The sequence below is a fragment of the Tupaia chinensis genome, unplaced genomic scaffold (genome assembly GCF_000334495.1).
Source record: "Tupaia chinensis unplaced genomic scaffold, TupChi_1.0 Scaffold000146_1, whole genome shotgun sequence".
Taxonomy (NCBI): domain Eukaryota; kingdom Metazoa; phylum Chordata; class Mammalia; order Scandentia; family Tupaiidae; genus Tupaia; species Tupaia belangeri.
Window position 1 is genome coordinate 3,847,719 of NW_006159616.1, and position 27,305 is coordinate 3,875,023.

The 27,305-nt window shown below is 52.1% G+C and overlaps 2 protein-coding genes across 3 annotated transcripts in view; one reads left to right on the forward strand and one right to left on the reverse strand.

The window, feature by feature from the left end:
* Positions 1–794: 794 nt before the first annotated feature.
* Positions 795–7,822, reverse strand: UBXN10 (UBX domain protein 10). The gene is made up of 2 exons (XM_006145197.1): positions 7,759–7,822; positions 795–2,058 (listed from the first exon to the last, which is right to left on the reverse strand). The coding sequence occupies exon 2, from the start codon at positions 2,041–2,043 to the stop codon at positions 1,198–1,200; it is 846 nt and encodes a 281-aa protein (XP_006145259.1). The 5' UTR covers positions 2,044–2,058; positions 7,759–7,822; the 3' UTR covers positions 795–1,197.
* Positions 7,123–27,305, forward strand: part of PLA2G2C (phospholipase A2 group IIC) — a 24,756-nt gene continuing 4,573 nt past the window's right edge. The window contains exons 1-4 of one of the 2 annotated variants that reach the window (XM_006145194.1): positions 7,123–7,200; positions 17,398–17,511; positions 20,135–20,279; positions 21,962–22,065. In XM_006145194.1, the coding sequence (XP_006145256.1) occupies positions 17,472–17,511; positions 20,135–20,279; positions 21,962–22,065 (289 nt within the window). In that variant the 5' untranslated portion in view covers positions 7,123–7,200; positions 17,398–17,471. Of the gene's footprint in view, positions 7,201–7,339; positions 7,533–17,397; positions 17,512–20,134; positions 20,280–21,961; positions 22,066–27,305 lie in introns of those variants that run through there. The other variant, XM_006145193.1, reaches the window with a different exon arrangement.

The window sequence follows — 27,305 nt, forward strand, 5'->3', positions numbered from 1 at the left end:
TACACTGGATAGTGATTTGGCCGTAAAGGGGATCCAGACAAGTTGTGGGAGACTGGCTGAACTTGCAATGCATGAGAACTTTGGCAAATTGTCCACATCACCACCTCGGAGTTGGAAAAACGAGATGCCACGGCGGTCTTCAAAGCAGCACAGGCTAAGGCAGTTAGGTGTTCTTCATGCCATGACCAGATGCCTGGGCCCATGGCCTCTCACCCCAGGCACAGCCGAGTAACACCCCAGCAAGGCTCCTTCCTCCTTCTCCAGAGGATTCTAAACCAGAGAACAGGGCTACTGTGGTTATTGTTCCAAAGGCCCCTGCATGCTAGAAGCAGACGTGCCACGGGCTGTTAGCGCAAACGTGTACAGACTTGTAGGTGTGTGCATTTTCAAAACGAAAGATTGCTTCACTGACGGAGCAAAGGAAATCAGATCACACTGGCTTTTCTCAGTTTGCAAGTTCTGCACACACAGAGAAGCTACTGAAGTTGTAAGCCTGGTCGGTCTTTATTTCAAAGTAGCGACTGGCCTAATCCACAGTAGTGGAGGCCACTTTCCAGCCCTAGGCCGGCTTCAGAGATGCTGAGGCGCTGGGGGATTTGTGTGCACAAAAGACCTATCCGTCCCTTAGATCTCACCTCACACACATGTGATCACCGTACGACTGCCCGCCTGAGCCCAGCAGGGGGCCGCTTCCAAAGACAGGATCCCCTGCCTGTGTCTGAAAGAGACTTGCAAGAAATACAAATGCTAGTTAGCTATTTCCTGGACCCTGGTTATTTACCAGACTAGACCCCTCTCTGAGAAGTGTTTAATCCTGCATCAAATACAGAAAGGCAAACCATTGGCGTTAAGAGAACCAGAGTTAAAAAAAGGCAAGCAGGTGCTCCAGAAAGGACCATTATTCGAGAAGGACCCAGAACTCTGGAGAGGAGAAGGCCTGGCCACAGCTGTTTCGGGAGTAGTCACGATAACTTGCCAGTTCACTCCAGTGCTGGAGAGGATGTAACGACGGGGAGAGAGTCTTTCTCAGCACACTTGGTGTATGTGAAGGTCTCACAGCCTCCGGAGACATGCTGTGGAGACAAGAGTCCCAGCTGCACCAGTCCACATGGCACTTGGCACCAGGCTGCCTGGGAAGCCATGGCCCCCAAGCATGCTCAGAGTCCCAGGATCCTGGCTAGAGGGCTGTCTGTGGACTCAGGGCCACCCCGCCCTGTCTTCCCGTGAAATGCCCAGCACCGACTTGTGAGGGATTCTGCACTCTTGCAGAGATTTGGTGAGGTCAAAGAAACGTCTCCTGGGCACCTCCATGGTCTCGATGCTGCAGTGTCGGTAGGTGGTTTTGTTCTCCTGTTCTGCCACGGCGATAACTGTTTGTAAGTCATCGGTTGGCCGGAAGTGGCGTACGAACCTTTGGCCTGACGGTGATCTGACAGCAAGCAGCAGCCTTGGTTCCCGATCTGATGGCTCCTCTAGATCTCTAACCCTGGAGGAGCCCCGACTCTTGGTTTGGACGTTGGGTTTCCCTTCTGGGTCACAGACTTGAGTTCTGGACGCTTCCTCACATGTCTTCACAGGGCAGGTCTTCTCTTGATACAGAGCCCGGATGCTGCTCAGGTGCAGTGAGCTGGCTTTTCTAGCCACTGTTTCCACAGCCCCCTCCTCTAGGCTCTTTCTGTGAATAGAAGGAAGGACTGGGTATTTATTGAGAGAAGAGGAAGCCCCAATGGGAACTTGCTGCAGCAGCTCAGGGATCTCATCGGGAGGCCCCTGATTTGGAGAGCTGGGTGCACAGGCTCCTGGCTCCTGGCTGCTGGCTGACTCACAGGGAATGGCTGGAGGCAGAGAAGGTGGTACGTGGTGAGAGCTGACCTCTGTGCCCTGGGATTTGCACAGACTCGGCCGGGTGCGTCCCTTGGCGGACTTGGGCCTTATGACATGCATGTTTAGTGGCCGTGGCTGCCAAATGATGCTGTCAGCTGCTGTGCCGCCGGCGGTGCTGCATTCAGGTGGTGGTATATGCACAGGGGCTTCTGTGGCCATTGCTTCTCGAGATCCCTAGGGAGGCAGGGAGGAAACACAGGAGGCCATGGGTTAAACTTCACAGGACTCCTAGATCTAAACCAGTCGCTTTCCAAGTGCCCAGAATAAGCACCAACAAGGCTTTCAGACCATATCAGTGAGCCAAAGTCCTTGCAGCTTAGATTATTACAGTTAGGAAAGACGGAGGCTAAACACACAAGTTAACATATTTTCAAAGAGTAATAATTGCTATGCAACAGAGTATTGTACCAGAGTGTGACCATGGCTGGGGACTGAGTCTTAAAAGGAGGGGCCTTTAAGTTGAGAGACTAGAATGACCGGAAGGAACAAACCACGTTACACTGTAGAGCAGGAGTCAGCCACGTTTTATCATAAGTGTTTTTGGCTTTGGGAGCTACATGGTCTGGTTGCCACTACTTAGCTCTGCCACTGCAGCACAAAAACAGCACAACAGCACAGTCAACAACTGACTGTGGCTGTGTTCCCATAAAACTTTATTTGCAAAAGCGAGAGGTGGACCACATTTGGTCCCCGGCTGTAGTTTGCCCGCCCTGATCTAGAGGGAAAATGCACAAGGAGGGAAGAGCAAGGGTGAAGTCATGGAGCAGGGCAGAGCCTGCTGTGCCAATTTCCTGGCTTCTAGCCCACTCCATGGACTTGGAGGCTTATGCGGGAGTGTTGCTAGCAGCTGCCTTTGCTCGAGTGAGAAGCCCTGTTAAATTACAGGGAGGGGCCAGCAGGAGGCGCAGTGGTTAAGGCACTGGACTCCCAAGTGTCCAACCAGTTTGAATTTCAGACCCTTGGCTTGAATCTCACATTGGGCACATGTTCGTGCCTGCCCAAGATGCTGAGAGGAGAATGGAAAAGGGATTGCGGCATGACTGTCCTCCCTCTGTCTCTGTCCCTCTGTCTCTCTGACAAGTGCACACGTTCTCCAGCAAAAATCTCTGAAAAAAAAATCACTAAGCAGGGAAGAGAGGTAGTCAACAAATCTCTTCCCGCACTCCCCTGTGGTGAGCCCCCATAAACCAGGGGCAAGCAGTCTGCTCTGGTTGGGTACTTACTGTGAAGAGCCATACTTTAGGACCCCCGTGTCCCCCTTGTCTCTCAATCCTTTCTCATTGCTTTTCCCCCACTACCCCTAGTTTGCTCTTACTTCATTTTCCTTCCTATTGTCCTTTGATTCAACCTTGCCAGGTGGTTCTGCACAAGTCACGTAATGAAATGCCCCTCCACTGTCCTAGCGTTGTCCAGGAGCTGGGGGGAGAGGAACAGGAAGGCTCCACTGCTGGTCCAGCCATCTGCCGGAACTCGCAGGGGAGGTGCAACTGGCCCCATATCTGCGGATTCAGCCACAGCAGCGGGAATGTTGCTGACTGTACCGTACTTAGGCGTGATGACGGTGGCATCTGCACTGAGCATGTGCAGACTTTTTTTTTAAAAGTTTGCTATAGGGTACATGCGCTCACCAGAGAGAGAGAGAGAGAGACAGCGAGATGGAATGTGAGAAATCACCCACCCGGCCGGGGGAGAGATGGCCACACCACAATCCCTTCTCCTCCAGACTCCTCTCAAGATTTGGGGTACATATGTGCACATGCCCGGCATTGGCCGTGTGGGATCCAGCTACCCTAACCTCCACGCCACCTGCTGGCCCCAGATTATTTTCTCGTCATGAGTCCATAAACAAGTATAAGAAATATTGGCAGAAAGTTGCATTTATTGATACGTTGTATTGGGCACTGTAAGTAACAGACGGGTGACTTAGAGTATGTGAGGGGATTTGTAGGTTATGTGCAAATGCTTTACATCGGTGGGGTTTGGTATCCTCAGAGGTTCCTAAACAATCCCCTGTGGATACCAGGGGACACCTACACTGATGCCAGACTGGGGTCAACAGGCCTTTTCTGTAAAGAGCCAGACAGTGCAAACTTCTGGCTTTATGGGCCAGGCAGTCTGCACAGCTACGGAACTGCCTTGTGGTGCAAAAGCATTAGATGTATGTAAATGAGTGGGCGTGGCTGTGTCCCAGCACCACAGTGTGTAAGGAAATGGGCGTGGCTGTGTTTCAATAAAACTGCATTTACGGACTTCGAAATTTAAATTTTATAAAATTCCATGCATCACAAAATATTCTCCGTTTGGATTTTTTTCAGTGATTTAAAAATGTAAAAGCTACTCTTAGCTCATGAGCCACGCAAAAACAGGTGGTGGGCAGGATTTGATCTGTAGGCTGTAATTGTCGAACTCTGTCCTACACCAGCTTTGAAGGGGAATTTGGCACAGGCTAGTCTATACAGCCAGAAAGGTAGAGTGACGGCTGGTGGCAGCGCGTGGAAGAGAACTCAGGGCTCGTGGCGTTCAGCCCTGAGTCCTTTGCACCCAGACAAACTGCTTCTTGAGGACCAGTCTTGGCTGGGTCCCAGCACATCACATTCTGTCTCCCAGTAGCTGTTTACATTTCTGTCTGCTCAGCTACCTTGTAAACGCTGTGGGTGCAGCTGCACTGGGGTCCACACTCACAGGGCGCTCTTGAGTAGATCCCACAGAAGGTACTAAATGCAACCTGGGCATTTCTCTGTGCAGACCCAGAATCTCCAAATCACGTCACCCGTTCTTTCATTGCTACCGTGGTGGCCCATCATGAACACCTCCCCCAACCCCCGCTGACCTCTTTTCCAGAACACTGCAAACACCTCCCTCTCAACCCCAACCCCACTCTGACTGCTACTCTCTCTGCTCACAGGCTAATCAGGTCTCTCCTAGTTTTCTAAAGACTTCCTGGTGACCTAGTGCCTCATGGTCCTTGGGTGCAAAGGACACAGGATGGGGTGTCACAAGGCTTGGATTCTGTTTCCGGCTCTGCCACCAGCTAGTCATGTGACCATGGGCCAACTCTTCTACCCTCCTGGTAAGTAACGGTCCTCATTTATCAAATGACCTTGACGGTCTGACTTCGGTACTTCTGACCATGGGTCTCCTTGTCTGCAGGAAATAACGGAGGTCAGGTGGGAAGGTCTGGCACATGGTAGTGGCTTAATTCAATGTTAATCAGTGTGTGCTTTTGTTCTTGGCTTTCTGTTCGTCAGTTTAGTTCTTTCTCTCGTTCCAGGCAGGCCTTACTTGTTGCTTTAGAGCGTTCCCCAGGTGCCCCATGATTGCATTCCTAGTCACCTACCCAGCCGGTTACCCGGGGGGCTTCTGCCTGCCTTCTCCAGTGCACAGAAATGCCAGGAGGCTGATTTCCATGCCATACCACGTATGCAGCAAAGTCCTGAGCTGATTACTTCCCTCCTAATTCCACATTTTTCCTGACTTTCAGTTCACTTCCTCCAAGTACCCTTCACCCACAACACAGGGCAGTATAGGTCAAGCCCCTTCGGCTTTGTGTCGTCACCTCCCCATGCAGTGCCTGCTCCTGGTGTTGCCTAATTATAGGGCTCTCCTCCTCCTCGCCACTAAAACGGCGAACGAGACACGACATTCGACGTACTCCTGACGTACTGCTCTCGACATCCCGGACAAAGTCGCCCTCGCTTTCTTACTTTGAAGGCCTCTGTTTGCTCCGTCTACGCCCGCCCAGCTCGCTGCTTTCTCCACGCCCACTTCTCGCCGGCTTCGCACCCAATCTGGCTGCTGGTGGTTCAGGAGCCTTCTCCTCAGTAAAGTTTGGCATCAAAAAAGCCTGCCCATCTCCTTGCTAGTTTCATCTATTTTCTGATCAAATGTGAGGAATGTGTTTTTCCCCTTTTAGTTTAGTTCTAAAATCTTTCCCTTGTAATGAAGCAGCGCTGCACTTGAACTTCGGAAGGCATGAGGTCCTCACTGACCAGCTGTCCTGCCCAAGATGAGCTCCCCCTGCTCCGCCTCCCCACCCCTCCCCCCTGCTTGTGGAATGGCCATTAATTTGCCACAGCAGCTTCTCCAGAATTATCACAGGCTTGGCTCCCAACACCCACACATGCCGCAGGAAGGTTTAACTGTCAGTAAGTTTGGTAACTTAGAAACCTCTTCTTAACAACTTTGATGAGGGAAGTCATGTGTTCTCACAGGCTTTCTGCGGGATTATTTTTAACAGAAAAACTCGAGTATGTGCATGCACTTTCTATACCTTTTGGTACTATATAATTATCCATGTTCAGGGGGCGTCATAGTCAAGACACCCTGGTCATAAGATAACATGACTGCGAGCTATCTCAGAGAAAAACCTCAATTATGACTAATTCCTATAAACCCACACACGGTTATTTAGAGACTAACACCTCCTTCAGGTAAAACCGTTACATCCAACCTGCTTTCATAACCCACTGCCTCCTCCCGAGCTCAGGGACCATCTGCTACACGAAGGGAACACCAGCTCTCCCTAGCATCCATCACATGGGTGGGGAGGTGGGGAGACAGGTGTTTGGGGATCTGAGCCAACTGTGTCTTTATAGTCGCACTTTGGGTCCCGAACTCTGCCTGTAGCTCTCAGCCAAGGAAGGCAGCAGCCATCATTATCCTTACTCAGCTTATTTCCCCACCGCCGGGACTGGCAGACACTCAACCACAAAGTGATTTGACAGATCTAGGCGTAGGCATCCATCAAGCTGCCAGCGGAGTAGGCAAGTGGCCTGTTGACTTAAACACAAGAGCTGCACCCCAGAGGCCTGCTGGGAATCGGGAAACAAACACTGGTAACGGTTTCCAAGAAGTTGCCAGAAGGGCGAGTGCCCCTTCCTTGAGATTAAGCACCAAATCAACTGGAAAGAGAGAAATGATCTGATGGGAAGGGCTAAAGCAAGATCCCTGCTTTCACATCCCTGCCCACACCCACCGCAGGGCCAGACCACCCCATTTCACTCACAACCCAAATGGAAACCTACAGTAAATGCAGTAAAATATAACCACCTACATACCATCTGCTGGTATATACCAAGATGCATATATTTGAATTGGTCTTTTAAAAATGTTTATCAGTTAATACTATCCCCCGCCAATCCCGCCACCAGGCTTGCAGGATGCAAACGCTTAGAAGAATCAACAGGAGACGATAGTTGGCCTGAGAATGAGAAAACTTTGGGACCATTCCCAGTTCCACCCAGACTAATGATTAGAATACACTGTCCTGTGCAAAGTGCTACATTGAACCAACCACGAGCTACCAAGTGATCCAAGGTTAGCAAAGGGAACTGGGGATGATTCGAGCACAGAAGGGGGGTGGCGGGGATAACGAAATGATTTCCAAGTTCCGACAACCCTAGAAGGAAAGAGGCTTAGGAGTGAAAGGTGGAGTTTGGAGGAGGGGCAAGAAAGAGCATCTAGAAAGTGAGAGTTGACTTGGGTGAAAGAGCACAGATCTGGGGGAGGCCCCATCTGTTTCCGTCTCTGCGTGTGAATGGGACATCCTTTCCTCTCCTGCCTGTACAGCCCAGCAGGGGGGCATGGCTCAGCGGATTCGTAGGCCCCTGGGCTTCTGCAGAGCCTGGGCGTTGTCCTCTTTCAGAACGGTGAGCTCTGGCCAAGCTTGCTTAGCCCCTGGGGGCTAGCGACTTCTCCCAAGGTCCCTCTCCCATCTCTCAGGGTTAGTCTCTGGGGGACTGATTTTGGGGGCGGCAGGGGCGGTCGCCCAGGGGACAGAGGGGATGGAGGGCTTGGGGCCGGCCTCTCCAAGCCCCCTCCAGGCCGGGTGGGGCTGTGGACCAGCTGCGGGATTGGGCAGCGGGCAGAGCTCACCTCACCGCTCTGCTCTGCTCCATCCGCCAGGCACCAGGAACCCAGCTCGTCCCACTGGTAAACAGCCCGGGTCTCCAGGGCAACCGCTTGGGTGGGGTGCCACGTGCTTCCGGCCTGACCGGAACCCGCTGAACTGGCTGGGTCAGTGTGGGGTTGGGGGAGCTGAGCTGGGAAGGCCGGAGCTCTCCTAGACCTGCTAGGTGGAGGCCTGCGTCTCCTGCCTCTCTTCTTCCGCTTGCCTCCTGGGGAAGAGTGCACACTGTCCAGGGGAAGGAGAGCTCTGGCCTGGGGTAGGGAGGCTGGGGAGAGTCTGGGGCAGCCTCGCTAGCCTCAGTCCCATCCTGTAGCCTTGGGTCAGCCCAGTTTTAAAATAAGACTATTGAACTGATTGACTGGTGTGAACCCCTGAATCAGAATGGCTGCTTCGGGGCTATCTGAGCTGGGGAGCAGGACCCCTGGTCTGTCTCTCCATCCTCTGCAGCCCTCCCAACACGTTACCTAACCTCCTCATTTCCACGTGGCCGCCCAGTCCTGAGCCTAGAAATCCACAGCAATGCCCAGCCTCTGAGTGTCCTCGCCCGGCCCTGGTGATCCCAGCAGCTGGAGGCACCTCTTGTGCTTTCCAACATCTTTCAGATGGCTCCAGCCCGTCGCCTCCGATTTCCCCTGCCTGTCAGCCGGCCTCCCCACCCTGCTCAGTCCATGGCCTGTTACCTCAGCCATTCTCTCCACAAGAGTCTGCCATGCCTTTGTCCTGCGCTCTCCATCCCTTCCACCTGAGGAAACCCAACCCCGATCAGTCTACCCACTCTTGGGTACCAAGGACATTTTGGACACACAAGGCATAACAGAAATGTATGGTCTACAACCTCAGTTGCATCCTCAGCCCTACGCGAGAAGCCTCCATTTTCTTCAACTCTGATCTCTCTCCGTTCTCTCCGGTGGCTATTTCAAACCTCATCCTTGCTCCTAAACCTCCCACCTTCCCCGCTCCCTCTTCCCTCTCAGAAGGTAACCTTACTGCCCTCTTCAGAGAGACAATAGAAGCCATATGGAAGTTTCTCAGCCTTCTGCCACCAGACCTAAAACGGGCCTGCCTTTCCTTCCCTCCTTCCCTCCTGTTCCAATAGTGAGGCTGCCCCGCAGCCACCTGATTCTGTGCGAGACAGCTGCTGCTCCAGGGTGCTCTGAAGCCCTTACACAGCCCCACATCCACACCCTCCCTGACTCCAGGCCTTTGCTCTTGCCTCCCCTGCCGCACCCCCACTTCATCTGCCTAATTGCCATTTACCATCCAGGTCCCAATTTAACAGATGAAACCTTCCTTCCAGGATGGAATTAAGATGGCTTCCAAAGGAATCCTTGCCAGACTACTGTCTGCCAGGCTGTGTTCTGGACTCTTGGCATGTGCAGATGAAAATTTAGTGCATATTATTAGGACACATCGTCTGTTAGGAGACTTTCAAGGACCATAGGCTCATTATCTAGCAGTGTGGCGGAATATTTGCTATCTGGTCTGTCCTGGACCCAAGGACACAGGATTTTGCTATGAGCACAACTCTAGCCCTCTTTCAAGGCATTCACAATTTGGGTGAGAAAATTCATTGCACACTGAAAGAGTTACAAATCAGATTATTCGGAGGCACCGGGAGAAGAGCAGGCACAGGCTGGACACGATTACGTGCCAAGTGACTGGCACAGACAGAGGGTTCTTTGGGGTCTGGCAGGAGGCGATGATTTCCGGGGTGGTGTTTCTGTCCAGCTCAGAAAGGACGCGCCTGATCTGTAGGAGCAGCTGGTGAGGGCCAAACAGGTGGCCTGGCCCCTCCTCAGCTCCACACATACAGAAGGCCTCTGTCCCTCCCCCAGTCTAATCTGTGGCCCCGGGAAGGTGCAGGAGACCGTGGTTTTAGGAGCTGGCATTTTTGCAGCTCAGTGCTGGCAGCTTATTTCTTGTTAATGATTCTGTCAGAAATATCTAAGCAATGCTCTTCAGCCCTCAGCACCCACCCAAAAAAGATTAAAGTGGATTTTTCATCAGCTATTTTAATATCACCTAAGCATTATGCAACCCGTTGGAAAATTAAGCTGGCTTCTCGCCACCCTCCCACCCCCCTCCCCTCCGTGTGTGTGCGCGTGTGCTTGCTGGTGCACCGTGTGATGGCGGTGATGCCAGGGTCTGTGCGGTGCTCAGTAATGCCTTTGGCTTTCCCAGCGTCCTGTGGTGCAAGCCCCAGGGGGAGGCCAGAGGGAAGGAAAGGGTTGGCCAGTTCACTGTTGCGTCTCTGCTCCCTTTGTCCCCCACCCGTCTTCAAAGAGTGTCTTCTGAGGATGAACCCTATAAAGTCTCTCTGGCATACTCAAAGGAGGTCCTCAGTAAACAGGGACAGAAGTCACTGCCCTCCCAACCTAGACGTGGGCTTGCCTTCCTTTCCAATCACGTCCCACTCTGAGCTCTCGTCCTGTGGCCGTGCCTTACCACTCTGTTTCCCCTCAAGTCTCACGTGGTCTTTCTGATCTCTCTTGATACAGTGGAGCAAACCCAAGAGGGTGCCTTACCTGTTCACTAGGTCAGCTCCTCTCATCCCCACATCCTCCAGAGAGGGATCATTGGCCTCCTTGGCCTCAGGCAGTAGGTGTAACTTAGCGCCCCCAGCTGATGAGGCAGATGGTTTTAAGACTCACACTTAGCTGGTTTCAAAACCTATCCTGGGGATCTGGCAGGTGGCATAGTGGTTAAGTCCCTGGATGCTCACATGGCCAATTGAAGTTTAAGTCCCAGGCCTGGCAACTTGAAAATCACACTGGGTGTGGATACTCAAAATCGCAGGAGGAGGATAGAGAAGGGATTGCAACATAGCCATCCCCTCGGAGGGTGGAGTGGGGTGAGTAATTTCTCACTTTCCCTCTCACTATCTCTTGCTCTGTCTCTCTCTCTCTCACTAGCAAACACGTGTGCCCTATGACAAAAACCTAAAAACAAAACAAAACAAAACAAAACGAAAAACCCATCCTGGACTCCAGGGTCCAGTCCCCAGCCCCATGTCCCTGCATGGCACTTTATCCATACCCACCCATTACACTGGGCATGGGAGTTGCAGACATGGCTTCTAGAGTCAAAGCTCAAGTTTGAATCCCGGCTTTACCATATGCCAGCTTGGACATTGGGCAACTGATTTAACTTCTGTGGACATGGGTTTCTCCATCTAAGAATGGAGCTGATCAGATTGTGTGAGGCTTACACACGGTGATACACGTAAAGGTCTTAGCATAGTGCCTGGTACGTGACAAGTGCTTAGTGAAGCTTAGCAGTCATGACAGAGTTTCCATCTTGCAGAGTACATCTGCAATCAGTTACAGGCCCCTCCAGAGCAGGAACTTGCCTGCCTCAGAACCCCGTTTTGCCCACACAATGCCTACTTCCTGGTAGATGCTCAGCAACTGAGAATGAAACTAATGATGGTGGTGCAGATCCCACGGCAGGCTTTTCTTCTGAGCCATCCAACAAGATGCCAGTGGGTTTCCTCATAAGAGTATCTAGCTTGAAGTCTAAATGACCTCCCCAGGGCTGGCTGAGGTAGAAGCTCCAGTTTCTTAACTGCTGGTCTCCAAAGCACATGTGGCTCCATTTTGAACTAACAACTTCCAGAGTGGTGGACTTCCGGGTGTCCTGCTCTGTCTGTCCTTAATCCCGCTAAATATGTGGATCGTGATCATAGATCACAGCAGGAGGTGGACAGAGAGGGTAACCTGCTAGGGGAGCTAAGAGGCTGGCACAACCAGTCTTTATCTCCTGGCGTATCAGCTTCCTGAGGGGACCTCCAAGAGGGACGTTTCCAGATCGTGAAACTTACCCCTTAGAGTACGGTAGCTTTTTATCATTTCTCCCACATTATTAGAAAATTCTCAAAAATGCATTGCCCACGTTCTTGCCTCATTAAGGAGAACATACCAAACACTGACTCACCTTGGCGACTGTTGACCAAGTGCTTTCGGAGCTTGTTGTGTCTTGCCCGCACACCACGGGGGGCCAGAATCATTGTCTCCTCACAAAAGAGGAAGCTGAGGCTCAGGTAGCTTAAATGGTTCTGTCGGGAACATGTAAGGGTTGGGACGGCGCCGGTCTCTTCTTTGACATAGAACCCTGAGTTCATTGCTCTTCGCCTCTGCGGACTCGCACAATGCAACGTTCTCTTGACAACTCAAAGGCAGTAACTGCTCCAGGTGCAATTCTGTTACTGTGGGTAGAGCCCTCTGCCTCTGCACTCAGGGACCCCGGGTTCCTAGGCTCTGCTGGTTATTGTTTTAATCATTCTTCCCTTGCTTCCTACTAAGACAAGCCACTCTAACTCCATTCTTGTTCAACTGCTGGCTCTGAGAAAAAGCTGAGCGGCTTATTAGAATTGTGTCTAGGGCCCGCCAGTGGCATTTTGGTTAAAGTGCTTGGATCTTACATGGCTGACAGTGTGGTTCGAGTCCAGGACCCAGTGGCTTAAAAAACTTGCTTAGTTGGCATAGTGGTTAAGGCGTTGGACTCCCACATGGCTGACCATTTTTCAAGTCCTCGATCCAGCAGTTTGAAACTCACAGTGGGTACATGTGTGTGTATATATCAGAATCCCAAGAGAATAAGGAAGGAGAAGGGACTGCAGCGTGGTCATCCCTCCTAGGGTGTGATTTCTCACTTTCTCTGTCTCTGTCTCTCTGGTGAGTGCACATGCCCTATAGCAAAAACCTCTCAAGAAAGAAAAGAATAACACACTGAGTGCATGCGCATGTGCATGTGTGCCCAAAATCCCAGGAGGAGAACGGAGAAGGGATTGTGTCACAGCCATCACCCCCAGAGATGATTTCTCTCTCTCTCTCTCTCTCTCTCTCCTCTCTCTCTGGTGAGCATACATGCCCTAGAACAAACTGAAAAAAAAAATAGAAACAATTATATCTAAAATAAGAGTGTCTATTTAGCTGCTTGGGTAGTTTCAGGTAGGCATGGGCCTTGGATCCATGATCCTCGTAAATAGGAGAGCAGACCAGGGGTTAAGGGATTAGGAGTGCCAGCTTTGGGGTCACACATACCTGAGGTTAAATCTGAGTCCTAACATTTTTTTTTTTTTTGGAGAGGTTTTTGCTATAGGGCACGTGCGCTCGCCAGACAGACAGAGAGAGACAGAGAGATAGAAAGCGAGAAATCACCCCCCTGGGGGGATGGCCACGCCGCAATCCCTTCTCCTCCATTCTCCTCTCAGGATCTTGGGCACGCACGCACACGCGCCCGGTGTGAGTTTAAGCCACTGGGTCCAGGACTCGAACTGCGGTCGGCTATGTGGGAGTCCAGTGACATAGCCATTACACTAACTGCTGGTCCCAAGTCCTATCTATTTTCAAGGCAAATTCCCAAACCTTTGTCAGCTTCAGTTACCTTCACTGAGAAGCTGGGATTGGCAGTGTATTCCTCATTGGGAATATTCAAAGGGGATTCAAGGAGATAATCCCCATTCTGTGCTTAACCCCATGTTGGTCCTCAATATGTTGTAGTTACTGCTTTTATTTCTGTAAATTGAAATCTGATAAGACCGTGCCCATGCACCTATTCATTCCGTACTCAAATGTTTATTTACTGTCCCTCTCTCTGTACTGATTTCCTTACCTGCAAGATGAGGGTAATAATAGTACTCACCTAGCTGGGAGATATGAAGGTTTAATGAGTAAATACAGGAAAAGGGCCCTGAAACTAGTGTAGAAAATAAGCCCAATGTTACCCATAGTCATCACTAACACTATTAGGTCATTGGGAAAGTCATGATGTTTTTTTTTTTTTTTTTAGAGAGGTTTTCGCTATAGGGCGCGTGCGCTCGCCAGACAGTCAGAGACAGACAGAGAGACAGAAAGCGAGAAATCACCCCCCAGGGGGGATGGCCATGCCTCAATCCCTTCTCCTCCATTCTCCTCTTGGGATCTTGGGCACGCACGCACACGCGCCCGGCGTGAGTTTAAGCCCCCGGGTCCGGGACGTGAACCGCAGTCGACTATGTGGGAGTCCAGCGACATAGCCATTACACTAGCTGCTGGTCCCAATTTTTTGTATTTTTCTATGCAAAAATGCATTATGACTCTCTCAAAGACCCAGTAGCCTGTGGCAGGCATTATGCTAGATAGGCACGAGGGATAAAGAGGTGAGCAAAACAGACATGGCCTCTGTGTAGGTAGAGCTTGCAGGCTTTTGCGTCTTATTTTCTCCATGAGTGGAAAAGCCAGTTGGGAGTGTTTCATCACTATCTGTAAAACGTGAATGGAGGGGTCTGGCAAAAGACTCAGGGTGATTCATAGGGCCCCTCAACTTGCTGACTGCTGCCTAGGAGCCAAAGTCCCTACCACATGCTTGCCCCCCATCCTCTCTGGCCCTCTGACCCATGTATGCCCGGTTTTGTTTCAGCTCTGTCCTAAGCAGCCCCAAACAACTAGTCAAATGGAGAAAGCCAGGCTGGTTTTGCCCAAGGCATAGCCGTGAAGGTCAGTGTCAGTGAAAAGGCTCCCAAGTCTTCAGAATGCCACGCAGGAGAGACGTAGGCCAGGAGCCTGGTGAGGTGGAAAGAGCACTGGTTCAGAGTTAGTTTAAGCTCTGGCCCTGCCTCTTCGAAGCTGGGTCTCGTCAGGTCCTTCTCTCTGAGCCTTGGTTACCTCATCTATCAAACAGGAATGTTCTGGTACCCACTCGGTAATCCTGTAGTGAGGACTAAGCGGAGCAGAACACAGATCTAAGGGAATGCAAGGTCTTCTCAAACACCACCTCCTTTGAGAAACTTTCAGTGACTCTCCTAGGAAGATCCATTCCTTTGCCCTTGGCACTCGAAAACAGTCACTGAATTTTTTTTTTTTTGAGAAGTTTTTTGCTATAGGGTGCGTGCGCTTGCCAGAAAGACAGAGACAGAGAGACAAAAAGCAAGAAATCATCGCCCCGGGGGGATGGCCACACCACAATCCCTTCTCCTCCATTCTCCTCCTGGGATCTTGGGCACACACCCACATGCACCCGGCATGAGTTTAAGCTTCCGGGTCTGGGACTCAAACCGCAGTTGACTACATGGGAGTCCAGCAACATAGCCATTACACCAACTGTTGGTCCTAAGGTGGTCACTGATGTTAATACAACCACTACAGCAATTCCCATCACTCTACATGGGCTTAGGCTGGCACCCAGGAAATAGAGAAGTGCATTCCTGGAAGGCTCTAGAGATAAAGCTTTGGGGACCTGAATAAGGCCAGACTGGGAAGAGGGAGAAACTGACACTCGGCTGGAGAAGTTGGCACAGATGGACGATCTGTCAAAGGGAGAAACTGACACACAGACACACAGAGGCAGTTGCTGAGGTCTTGGCTAATTCTCTAGAAAGCTCACGGGCTTATATGGCCCTTTCAGAGCTGTCCTGAAAGAGGCAGGGATGGCCCTTTAAACCACCACCTCAACCAGACAGGCTAAAGGCTACTCCCTTCTCACTGGGAGAGGTCATACTCCTAGGCCATGCAGATCCCTGCAGCTGGGGGCAGTTCCCAGTGAGTGACAGTGTCAGGAGTAACTGACACCCCATCCCCGGAGAGGGGGCCTACCAGAGACTTTGCTAAACCTTCTAAGACCAAAGGAGAAGCAAACATAGCATCTCTGCCCGCCTGGGGCTGTTGCTGTCTATTTGGTCTGTGTTTTCCTATCTGGTCGCTCCAGCTAGCTTGGCAGCCTCCCTTGGGCCAGAATCCTCTCATTAGAAGAGCACATAGATGGTGCTTACGAAGAGCCTCTCGAATCGCAGGACCCATAATGCACCAGGCCTCTTTGTTCTCTAAAGTGTCATCACCTGCTCATTCGAAAGATGTGAGTCCTTTCTTTATAGACTAAACCCGCATGTGATCATTTTCTTTAGACTCGAAAGAGAAAAAGGAAGCCAGCCTGTAGAGACGGAACCTAATTAGAACACACCCCGTGCAGCAATTGAAATGAAGGTTGGCTGGGACCACATCTAGTCAGGGCCCAGCCTCACGGCATCCACCAGCGTTTTGTCGAAGAGGGCAAAAATAGCAAAGGGACCTGAGGAACTCTCCCAGGGCTCTGCAGGAGCATGGTCACTTTGAAGTTTTCCTGGGAAACTTTGCCATTGGCTATAAATCTATCCAAAACTCTGCACCTGCCAACTTCTCCAGGCTCAACGGAACTATTGTTCCCACTCGAGTCCTGACGTTATCAGATTAAGCTGGATTTATGGTGGGCCTATAGACTGCTTGTAATCAGGAAAGCTGCTGACTGATCATGTAGTGACTCCATGGAGGGGCACAGGGCCACACGCTGCTCTGCTGTCTTGTGGGAAGTTGGCCTAGTGGGTGTCACCACCACGGCTCAGAGCAATACGAATGGTTTGTTTCTCCTTCTTACGGTTATTGCGTTTTATGGTACAAACAAGTTTTACTTTCATTATTTGATCTGTTCCACACATCCGTGAAGTAGATAGCTCTATGGTTACAAGGAATTGATTCACCTCTCTGGGCCTCTGTCTCCCATCTTTAAAATGATATCAAAGCTCTGAAGTTGTTGCGAGGACTAAATAAAGCAATACCTGTGAAGTCCTTAACATTTCTTAATATGGGTTTGAAACTAGTGAAAGTAGTTGCAGTCTTCATTTACAAAAGGGTTCAAGGGGATAAGTTTATGAATGAGATGCTTGGTTATCAAGGAAAGAAAACACGGCGGGACCACGATGCAATGGAGCGAGACTTTCCTGAGCTGGAGTTCCGTTATGAACAACATATTTGTGCTCTAGATTCGAGAACAGAGGGAATATTGACTCTTCGAAAGAAAAAGAAGTGGCCAGCAGGTGGTTCGGAGGTTAAGGTGCTGGATCCCACACAGCCAACTTTGAGGTTCAAGTCTTGGACCCAGAAGTCTGAAATTCACACCAGGTGTATGTGCACGCATGCCCAAAACCCCCAAGAGGAGACTGGAGGAGAAGAGATTGCAGCACGGCCATCCCCTGCGGTGTGATTTTTTTCATGTTCTTTCTCTGGCGAGTATATGTGCGCTATAGGAAAAAGAGAGAGAGAAAGATGAAAGGCTAGTATTGCCAACAAAATAAAAAGAAAGAAAGGAAAAAGGAAGGAAGGACACACATATGCACTTTTCTTTTTGTCTTCTTCTTTTTTCTTCGTCGGAGAGGTTTTTGCTATAGGGCACATGCGCTCGCCGGAAAGACAGACAGAGAGACAGAAAGCAAGAAACCCCCCCCCACCCTGAGGGGATGGCCACACTGCATTCCCTTCTCCTCCATTCTCCTCTCGGGATCCCGGGCACGCATGCCCATGTGCCCAGCGTGAGTTTAAGCTACCAGGTCCGGGACTCGAACCACTGTCGACTACATGGGAATTCAGTGACATAGCCATTACGCTATCTGCTGGTCCCCACTTGCACTTTTCAAACAATTGAACCCTTCTTATTTAGGTCAGACTACCAGAAAGGGTATCATATTTAGAGATGATGAGGTTTGAAAAGGATCTCTCCGAGCTCTCTGCTGAAGGCTCTTGCCGGCTGGCACCGCAGCTGGGGTTTTGCACCCACGTGGCAGTGCCTTGTCTCATTTTGGTCCTTTCCTCCCTGAACAGGAGTCCAGCTGGCGGACCTTCCCATTGCAGACTAAGACCTGCGGGGGCGCCTCAGACCCCTGGTCTCCTCGAGAATGAAGGTCATTGCTGTTCTCATCGTTGTCATCTCTTGCTGTAAGTAGTAAGCCAGTTAGGGGAGCACCAGGGTTTGTCCTGTGGTTACACTGGGCGGGTCCCTCCTCAGGAGGCATCAGTGAGGGAAAGTCACCTGAAAGAGAATCAGGAGGGGAATGGGCTCCCACCAGAGTCCTCCTGCTTCTGTTTCTGTTATTTAAATGGGCTAATCCCAGTGCTGGGATCTCATAAACTTCTAGGAAGTCAACATGTGCTGATCACTTACAATAAGGAGGGGTCTGGCCCTGCTATAGCGGCACAGGTGGTCGGGACTGCTGCGTGAGGCTGGGGCCCATGGAGGCCTGGCCTGGTTCTGGGGCCGAGTGGAGATGTGTGCCTTAGTCCTTGTTGGGAGGAAGCCCGGGGCAGGAGGGCGGCCATGGCAGAAAATGCTCTCTCTTCCTCTCTCTTATGAAGGAAAAGAGGAAGGAAGGGAGGGAGAGAGGGAGGGAGGGAGGGTGGAAGGAAGGAAGGAAGGAAGGAAGGAAGGAAGGAAGGAAGGAAGGAAAGAAGGGAGAGAGAAAAGGTTATTTGACTATGTTTTATCACCTCACCTCCCTTTGGATGCTAGTTACTTTTATTTAAAGTCATGTAGATTTCAGAACAAAAATGCAGGTGCATTTCTAGTCAATTTAGAAATCATTCATTTGGGCTGGCCCCATGGCCTAGTGGTTAGGGGAGCCACGTCATATGTGGCTGACTGTTTGGTTCAAATCCCCACCTTGAGGGCTTGAAAAGCATGCGAAACCTCAGTAGAATGGGGAAGTGGAGAGAAGGGGCTGTGGGGTGGCCACACCCCCTGGAGGTGCTTTCTCCTTCTCCCCCTGTCTCTTTCTGTTTCTCTCTGGTGAGTGTACATGCCCTCCCCCTGGCACATAAAAAAGATAAAAAGAAAAAGAAAGGAAGAGAAAAAGGGAAAAAAAGGTTCATTCTTTTCCTTACAGTGACTTATAAAATAATAGATAATTAATTCTAAGTCCTAACTTTTGGAGATCAGCAATCCATTTTCACACCCAGATAAAGCCCACTCTTGAGAGTTTGATGAACATCACAGGAGAATAATACTGCATGCTCACTGCTTTAAAACACGCACACAGTGGGTCAGCCAACGGCATGATGGTAAAGGTGGCTGGATCCCACGTGGTGCTGACTTCATGGTTCAAGTCCCAGCCCTAGTGGCTTGAAAAACATGCTGGGTGTGTGTGTGTGTGTGTGTGTGTGTGCTCAAACTCCCGAGGAGAGAATAAAGAGAAAGGACGGTGATGGGAATTCCTCCCTGAGGAGTGATTTCTTACTCTCTCTCTTTCTGTCTCTGTCTCTTACTCTCCTTCTCCTTCTGTATGGCAAATGCATGTGCCCTGTGGTGACACTAAAAAATTAATAATGAAAGCAGATGCATAGTGTCACAGCATAGAAGTATGTAAAATAACTGTGGTTTGTTTCTTTCTCTATTTACTGCCTCAATCCCTTGCCTAGAGATATTGCTATTAGAGGTAGTATCTTTTCGAGACATGTAATTTCATTATTATCTCTCTATGGTGAACATGTGGGTGGATTCTAATTTTCTGATACCACACAGAATGCTGCAGTAAATATCCTTGTAAGCGTATTTGCACCCGGTTGCATAAGCATTTTGTAAAAGTAAAAATTGCTGGGTCCATGTGTATTTGTCATTAAGAAAATAATGGATTGAGGATGTCTTTTCTTTTTAAGAATTATTTATTTAATTTTATTTATCATTATATTATTTTTAAAATTTTTATAGGTCATGCATGCTCACCAGAGAGACAAACAGAGAGAGGGAAAGTGAGAAAGCAAACCACCAGGTCTGGGACTTGAGCCGTGGTTGGCCATGTGGGAGTCCAGTGCCTTAACTACCATGCTACTTGCTGGCCCTGAGGGAGTCTTTCTTCCCTCTTAAGTATTTGTTTTTCCTGTGAGATTGTAAGTGCGATGATATCTGTAGGCCCTGGCATTTCTGGCTTTGAACTTTTCCTGTTATCTGCATCAGACCTAGGGATGTTTCTGCCTGGGGCAGTGGCTTTCTACTACTGAGGGGAACACCGTGGGGGCAGAAGAGCCTTGTCTGGGGGGGACCAGCAGTTAGCGTAATGGCTATGTCACTGAACTCCCACATAGTCGACCACGGTAGTCGACCACGGTAGTCGACCACGGTTTGCGTCCCGAACTCGGTGGCTTAAAACTCACGCCGGGTGCAAGTGTGTGTGCCAAAGATCCTGAGAGGAGAATGGAGGAGAAGGGATTGTGGTGTGGCCATCCCCCCCTGGGGGGTGATTTCTCGCTTTCTGTCTCTCTGTCTGGCAACGGCGCGCACCCTATAGTGAAAACCTCTCCAAAAACAAAAAGAGAAAAGAAAAAAAAGAGTCCTGTCCGTACGTCATGGGAACTGGGTGCTCTTCCCAGGTTAGCAAGAAAGCAGCCGTGTCATGGCAGACGCTTGATCCTCTTTCCTTACCCAGAAAAGGGGCCAAGGATCCCAGCTGTGCCAAGCACTTTGTCTGAGGGATCTGGTAACACCCCAAAAGCACAGTGCTGTAGTGAGGGGATGTCAAGGCAGCCTGGTGCTCACGTGTCTGCTTCTCCCTTGCTCCCTCGCCGGCAGGGATGGCCCCCACCCGCAGCAGCTTCTGGCAGTTCCAGAGGATGGTCAAGCACGTCACAGGGCGGAGTGCCTTCTTCTCCTACAACGGATATGGCTGCTACTGTGGACTTGGGGGCAAAGGGGTCCCCGTGGATGACACTGACCGGTGAGTGCAGAGGCCCTAAGGCCACCCGTCATTTGATTTGCAATGAAGTCCACGCTCAAAGCCAGAGAGAGAGCGGTAGGACTTGGCATGGCCGGTCACAGAAACTGGCTCAGACCAGGATAAGAAAAAAACCAAATGGGAGTCAGAGGGCAGCTCTTGAGAAAGCCAGGGCCAAGGCCACCTTGACTGTGTGGCCCGTGAAGTTACACAGGGTCCAGTCCTCCTACGAGCCTGACTGTCATTTACTGCTCTGCGGTCACCATTCTGAAATTCTTCATAAGGGGCCCTGCTTCCTGCTTTTGCAGTGGGCCTACAAATAATGTGGCTGGTCCTGCCCAGAGCTCTAGAAACCTCCGCATCCTCTGGCAAGTGTGCTCTTCTCTCAGCTCCTGAATTTGGGGACTATTGACACAGCAAGACTGACTTGCAGTCTCCCAGGCCTACTTCTTTATTCCAGGAGGAAGAATCCACACAGCCCAGTTTGCAGAAGTCCATCTGGGCAAGGTCGCACTGCACAGACCCGGCCTCTAGGCCAGGGTGGGGTGGGGGAGTGCAAGTTTCTAAAAGGAGCAGAGATTGGTATCATCTCCGTGAGGGTGTGGGGGGTGGTTGGAAACAGAGTGGTTTATATTCCGTTTCATCTGAAGACCTGAGAAAGCAAATACATTGCTTGCCCCATTCAACCTAGGAGAGTTACGTGTGTCCCCACAGTGGGTCCTGAAAGACCTCTCCTGGCACCGTGGAGGGGCACCGATGTTCAGGAACTGCTCATTATGTGCAGAGCTCTGGGACTGGCGATTTGCACACAGGGCCTGACTGAAAGTACAAGACGGTGTCCCACCCCCATTTTACAGGCGAGGCCCATGAAGAGCCAAAACCGAGGATCACTAACCCACCTGCCCAGAGGCACACAGCGCCTAAGTGGCAGAGTCGGGGTTTGAACGAGAAGTTCCCAGTTTCGAAGTCTGCCCCTTTTCCTTGATGCTCTGTAGCTCCACATCCAAAGGCAGATTAGAAACAGTGCTGTAGGCCAAAGATGGCAAATGGCAAAGAGCCTGCTCGCAGATGGGGACGGCAGGAGAGGACGACGTGCCTCTTCCTTGGCATTTCGGGCCTTAGAATCCAGTCCCAGCTTCTGCGTTCCTGCGCCTTGTACGCAGATTGAGGAAGCGGGCTGAGGCTGGTCCCGACATTTTCCCTCCGTAAACGCTCTCCCGTCCAGCCCCAGCCAGCTCTGAGTGCCTGCGAGCGGGGACCACCTCTGTCCCTGCCACAGTTCTCTCCTCCGAGACTCCCGCAGTGCTCGGCACATAGTAGGCACGCAGTAAAAGCGGTTAGATTGAGGAGTCAGTCACATGACCTAGATTAAGTCCTAGTCCTTCACTTTCCAGCTGTGTAATTTGGGGGAAGTCACGTCTCTGAGCCTCATGTCCTTCCCTACAAAATGAGGACAGTGCCTGAATTCCATAGGGTCACTGTGTGACTCGTGAGGGCTCGGTAAGTGTCACCGGTGGTTTCCATGATGTTTCGTGTCATCGGTAAGTCACCTCTTCCCCTTCAGTTCCGAGGGAGGAGGTGGGTGAGGCCTTTGCAGTTCTGCCAGCTGACTCAGGTCTGCCAGCCGACTCCCCGGGACCCACCCCAGATGGGTAAAGCCCCTCGTGTCCTCACCTGGCCCACAGGTGTTGCCTGGCACATGACTGCTGCTACGAGAAGCTGAAAGAGTCCGGCTGCCAGCCTGTGCTGAACAGTTACCGGTTCCACGTCGCCAACGGCACGGTGGTCTGTGAGTAGCCTTCTCCGCAGGGAGCTGTCGTGAACCTGGCCCCTCCTTAACCACCCCCTCGTGGACCCAGAGAACGCCGAGGAAATGAGATTTTTCTAAGCGCTTTGAGGTGGAAAAGGGCGATTCTGAGAATCAGGGCTTCTGGGAGCCTCCTTGCTTGGTCTCCTGCCCACAGCTATCTCCCCAGCACCTCTGGGGGCCCAGAGCCTGGCACACAGTACATGCTCATTAAACAGCAGTGCCTTGACCCTGGCGTCTTCTCCTGGCACCCTCTTCCTGTCCTGTGTTAACAAGGTGGTTTCAGCATCTTTCAGACGAACAAGTATTTGTTAAGGTCAATCATATGCCAAGCATGGTGGTAAGCACTGTGGGGACGCAGAAGTAAACAGGAAGGGGCGGGAGCTTGAGTGTCATTGGGGAGGAGAAGGAGCAGGGGAAGGAGCCGGGTGGGCTGGTGTGCAGCAGGCCTGGCACCTGGGGCGTGGCTCTGCTGTCCAGGGAAACACACTGTGGCAGGTGGGCTGTGAGCGTGAGGACCCCAAGTCCAGCCTGAAGAGCAGGCACATTCGCAGTACTGCCTGTTCCAGTGTAGCTGGCCACAGTGCCCTTCCGGTCTGTGGCTCACTTCCTGCCCAGCCTGGTGGAGTTGCACGAACCATTTTCCTCCCAGCTGTATTCACTGACAGCTGTGAGTGTTTTGCGGCTCATCTGTCTCCTCCCAAGGTCAGGGGACTACCCTCTCCCCTCCACTCATAGCCTGGGGTGGGAAGTACATCCTCCCCACTTGCCCCTTACATAGGGTGCTCAGTGCCCAGGCCCAGCTCTCCCCAGCGTCCTCCGCCCAGGGCTCCTGCTCACTCACACTGACAGAGTCAGGACTCCCCTGCAGCAGCTTGTGACCCAAAACATGGTGGGCTTGGGGCTCACACCCCTGCAGTGGGAAGTCGGCCTCGGCCAGGTCCTCTACTCAACCTGCACAGCTCGTGCACCTCAGTGCACTGCTAACAGGAGAAGAACCCCATTTCTTCCCGGCGTGAGCTCAGGGAGACATCCTGAGTTGTAGCTCTCTGGCCTAACGGAGAGCCTCTTCTGTGACACCGCTGCCCCCTGGCCACGCCAGGAAATGGGAAGGGATTGGGGACCTGGACTGGAATGCTCAGGGCCCTGGGGAGTGGGGGGGGGGGTGTCCCAGCTCCTGACCCCGATTAACACTTGCTTCAGTTTGCAATTTGCAATGCTCTCCTGGTCAGCCAGCCTCAGCTGGCTGCATGGGAGCTGCGGGCTGGGGACTGGGGGCTGCCTTGCTGGTGGTTGGTGAGGGAGGGTGGCATAAAGGTACCCTGACCCTTTTCTGAGCCTGGCTCACCATCTCACTTTCATGTGGCTTCTTCCCACCTTTCTTCCTCTTTATCTTAACTTGGTCATAACACTGTGACCTGAACATGGTTGAAAGGCTTCACATTTGGAGGAAAGTACTCAAGGGTGCTCTCTCATGCTCCTGTAAAGCACAGGGACCAGGAAAAAGGGGAACGGACTCTCAGCAGCTGGAGCGAACCTTCCCCTTCTGAAGGCTGAGGCCCAGACCGAGCCTGGGTGCTGGGCTTGCGGGGGCTGGTGCACCTGAGGTCAGCTTGGGCACTGTGCCCAGAACCCCAGGAGAGTGGGAAGACTGAGCTGGGCAGAGGCTGGAGCCCCAACAGTGTCACAGAAGATGTCTCTGATTGGCACATTATGACTGGTGGCATGAGCTGGCAGCAGGGTGTGGGAGCTGGGCTAGAAAGCCCATGGCCTGGGCTGCCAGGTAGAAGCAGCCAAGGGTTCCTGAAACCTCATCCCAAGTCTCCCAAGTCCAGACCCTGCTTAGGGACTGAGCATGGGAGGAGGCCTCTGCGTCAGCTCCAAGCTACCAGCACCCACTAGCTGACCTGGCCAGCGAGCACCAGGCTGACCCTGTCCTCCCCACCTGCCTAGCCAAGCCCCTACTCCCTACTCCCAGGGCAGGCCTGAGGACCAGTGATCTGGGTTCCAGTCCTGGCTCTGTTGGTGCATTCATTCACTTGCCCAGTATTGATCGAATGCCCACTGGGTGCCAGGGCCGGTGGCCAGGGCCACAGAACAAGGCAGACGCCGTGCCTGTTCTCCTGATGTCCACACGGTCTGGGAACCGCAGAGCTGAGAGCACCCCTAGGGACTGTCCTGACCAACACCTCACTGGAGCCATGGGGAGTCTGAGGCCCACAGAAGGGAAGAGCTGGTCCGAAGGACAGAAGGGGTTAAGACACATGTGTCTTGGGCCTTCCCACTGCTCTGGAACATGCTACCCGCCTGGTTATCTGGACCTCGGTTTTCTCATCAAATAGATGCATTGACAGTAGCTGCAGTGCCTGCATGTCTCTGATAGACGCTCCACACACACGCCTGGCAGCCCTGGGAAAACCTCTGCAGTAACCTTCATTCTCCTTGTTGTCGAGGCCTCTGAGGCTCTGAGAGTTTAAGTGAGATGGCCAAGATCACACAGCCAAGGCAGGAAGAGTGGGATTCGGACACAGGTATCTGCCTGTGAAGGGGTGGTGGGCACGGGCTCGCTGGCCAGGCTCCCACAAATATAAGTCCCATGGTCTGCAGCAACTTGGCCGGAGTGCACCCTGGCCCAGGGGTGGGGGGTCCTCTGGAATGTGCCAGAGCTTCCCTTTCCCACAGGAGTCCTCAGCGTGCGGCAGAGCTGGGTCTGAGCTTAGCTGGGCCTTAGCCTCATCTGTAGATGGGCTGCCCATCTGCACCTCGTCCGGCCGCTAAAAGGCTGAGTAAAGAGCCCTGCTACACGCGCTGGCCCGGCAGTTGCCTGGTTAATGCCTTTCCTTTTAGATGTGGAGCCTTCCTTTTTCTCCTAGCTTTCCTTGCCCCTTTACACTGCAGGGAAGTGCTGGGCTTTTCCTTACTGCTGCTCTGAGGGTCTGCACTGTGCCCTCTCCCCCACCCCATTACACCTCAGTGTGGATAGCTGCTCCTGCAAGGGTTAACCGCTTCCCGCCTCCCCACTGCTGAAATCCTGCACCCAAGCCTGGTCCCAGGTTGCCTAGCAACCAGCAGCTGCTCCAGGATGGTTGTCAGTGAGCAGGGGAAGGAAAGAAGGAAAACAACTTGGGCTGTCCCTGTCTCTACATGTCCCTGGGAGAACAGAGCAGAGACAGGCCTGTAACCCAAGCCCAGGGGCCAATCTGCCTGGTGGTGACGGCTGCCCTCAGGCCACGTGGGAGTGGTTATGCTCCCTTGAGGGGCTTACATAAGTACTCGGCAGTGCAAAGGGCTTTAAGGTCTCCCAGCAGGGCCGCCCCTCCCACCCACACATGCACATGTGTGTTGTGTGGGGACAAGTCTAGGTGGGAAGCAGAGCCCGGGTCCCCCAAGTGTACCCTTTTTTTTTTAATTATTTAACTTTATTTATTCATTTATTTATTTATTTCAATTTGACCAGAGAGGGATAAAGAGAGAGAGAGAGAGAGAGCAAGCTGCCAGGTCCAGGACTTGAACCCTAGTCAGTCACGTGAGAGTCCAACACCCTTAACCACCAAGCCACCTGCCCAAGTGTACCCTTCTCAGCTGCATTCCCAGGCCTCTGACTATGCCTCCACTGCTGAAGGGGAAGGTCAAAGTGGGGACCATTGAAATTCGTAGTTTGCAGACCTTTCTCACCCTCTTTCTCTCCAGCGTTCATCGCCTCCTGAGAGTATCCTGTTTGCTTCTTTGTTTACTTTTGCGTGGATTCTCCCCCAAACTGGAGTGTGAGTGCCTGAGAGGAGGGAGCAAACCTGTCTTACGTGGGGGCGCTCATGCCCCTAGAGCCCACAGAGGCAATGCCCCTGGACCTGTGAGTGTGAGGAACTGCCTGGTCGCATCTGTACCCCCAGTCCCTAGCCAAAGGCCAGGCACGTGCCGGGAACTCAATACCTATTAGTTTAATGAATAAAGAAACTCACTAAATATGAAAGGCAGGTCATCTTTATCCCCATGAGAAAGCTGGGGAAACAGGCTCCGAGGGAGAGCAACTTGCTCTAGGTCCTGAAGCATGCGAGCTGCAGACCTGGATAGACCCTGGCTTCCTGTTTCCCAGGGCGGCCCCTTTCACCAGCTCCAGGCCCCGGATGTGCAGCTGACAGGGCAGCAGTGAGCCTGGGGGGCTGCCGCTGGGTGGACTCAGCACGAAGACCCGGCTGGGGCGCCTCTCTCTCTATTGCAGTCTCCCCTTCTCTCTTGCTCTCCCTGTCTCTTCCTCTCTCCCCGTCTCTGCCTCTCTCCCTCACGGAAAAATAAAGTTATGAGAACAAAACGAAAACAAGCTGGCAGGCTAGGGAATGATGAAGGAGGATGGAAGGGTGCCTTTTTTTTTTTCCGTTTTAAAAGTTTTTGCTATAGAACGCATGTACTCACGAGAGAGAGAGAGAGAGAGAGAGAGAAATTACCCCCTGGGGGTGATGACTACACTGCAATCCCCTCTCCTCCATTCTTTAGGATTTTGGGTGTACACAGAGGTTTCTCAAGCCACCAGGTCTGGGACTTGAACCACGCGGTAAGCCATGTAGGATCCAGCTGGCCTGACTTTCACATCCCCTAGCTGGCCCTGAAGGGTGCTTTCTTTTCTTTTTTTTGAAGGGTGCTTTCTTAGGTGGTCGAGAAAGACCTTTCTATGAAGGTGACATTCGGGCTGAGGCCTCAGAGCCAGTGTGGCAGACAGAGGCAGAGGAGGCTTGGGAAGGGCAGAGGTGAGGCTGGGCACTGGACCGGGGAGACGGGCCGGAGCTCGCCTTCTACTTCCATGGCAGAAAGCCAGCGTAGCAGGGTATCCTCTAATTGTGTCCCTGAGCAGTCATCTGGCTGTTGTGCAGAGAAGGGGCGAGCTCGGAGGCAGGAGACCCACCAGGAGGCTGCTGGGGCGTACCCGGGATGAGTAACCATACCGGGAGCAGGGTGGTGGTCCAGGTGTTCGCATATGTAAACAGAAGCAGACCAGACCATCTCAGGAGGAGACCCGTGGGAGGAGAGAAAGAGGGTGCTGTGTCCGTGAGGGGTTGCTGCGAGACCGTTCTGCAGATGGGGAGACACCAGTTGCTGGCTGTTTTGGAGGAACAGTTGATGGGACCTGCTGACAGATTAGACGTGGGTGTGAAGGAGAGAGGCTGACCCCAAGGCGCCTGGCCCGAGTGGCCGTAGACAGCGCTGCCATGTACTGAGCCTGTGCAGGC

Bases quoted from the DNA above. Each gene is read 5' to 3' on its own strand.
- UBXN10 (XM_006145197.1), bottom strand. From the start codon at position 2,043: ATGGCCACAGAAGCCCCTGTGCATATACCACCACCTGAATGCAGCACC.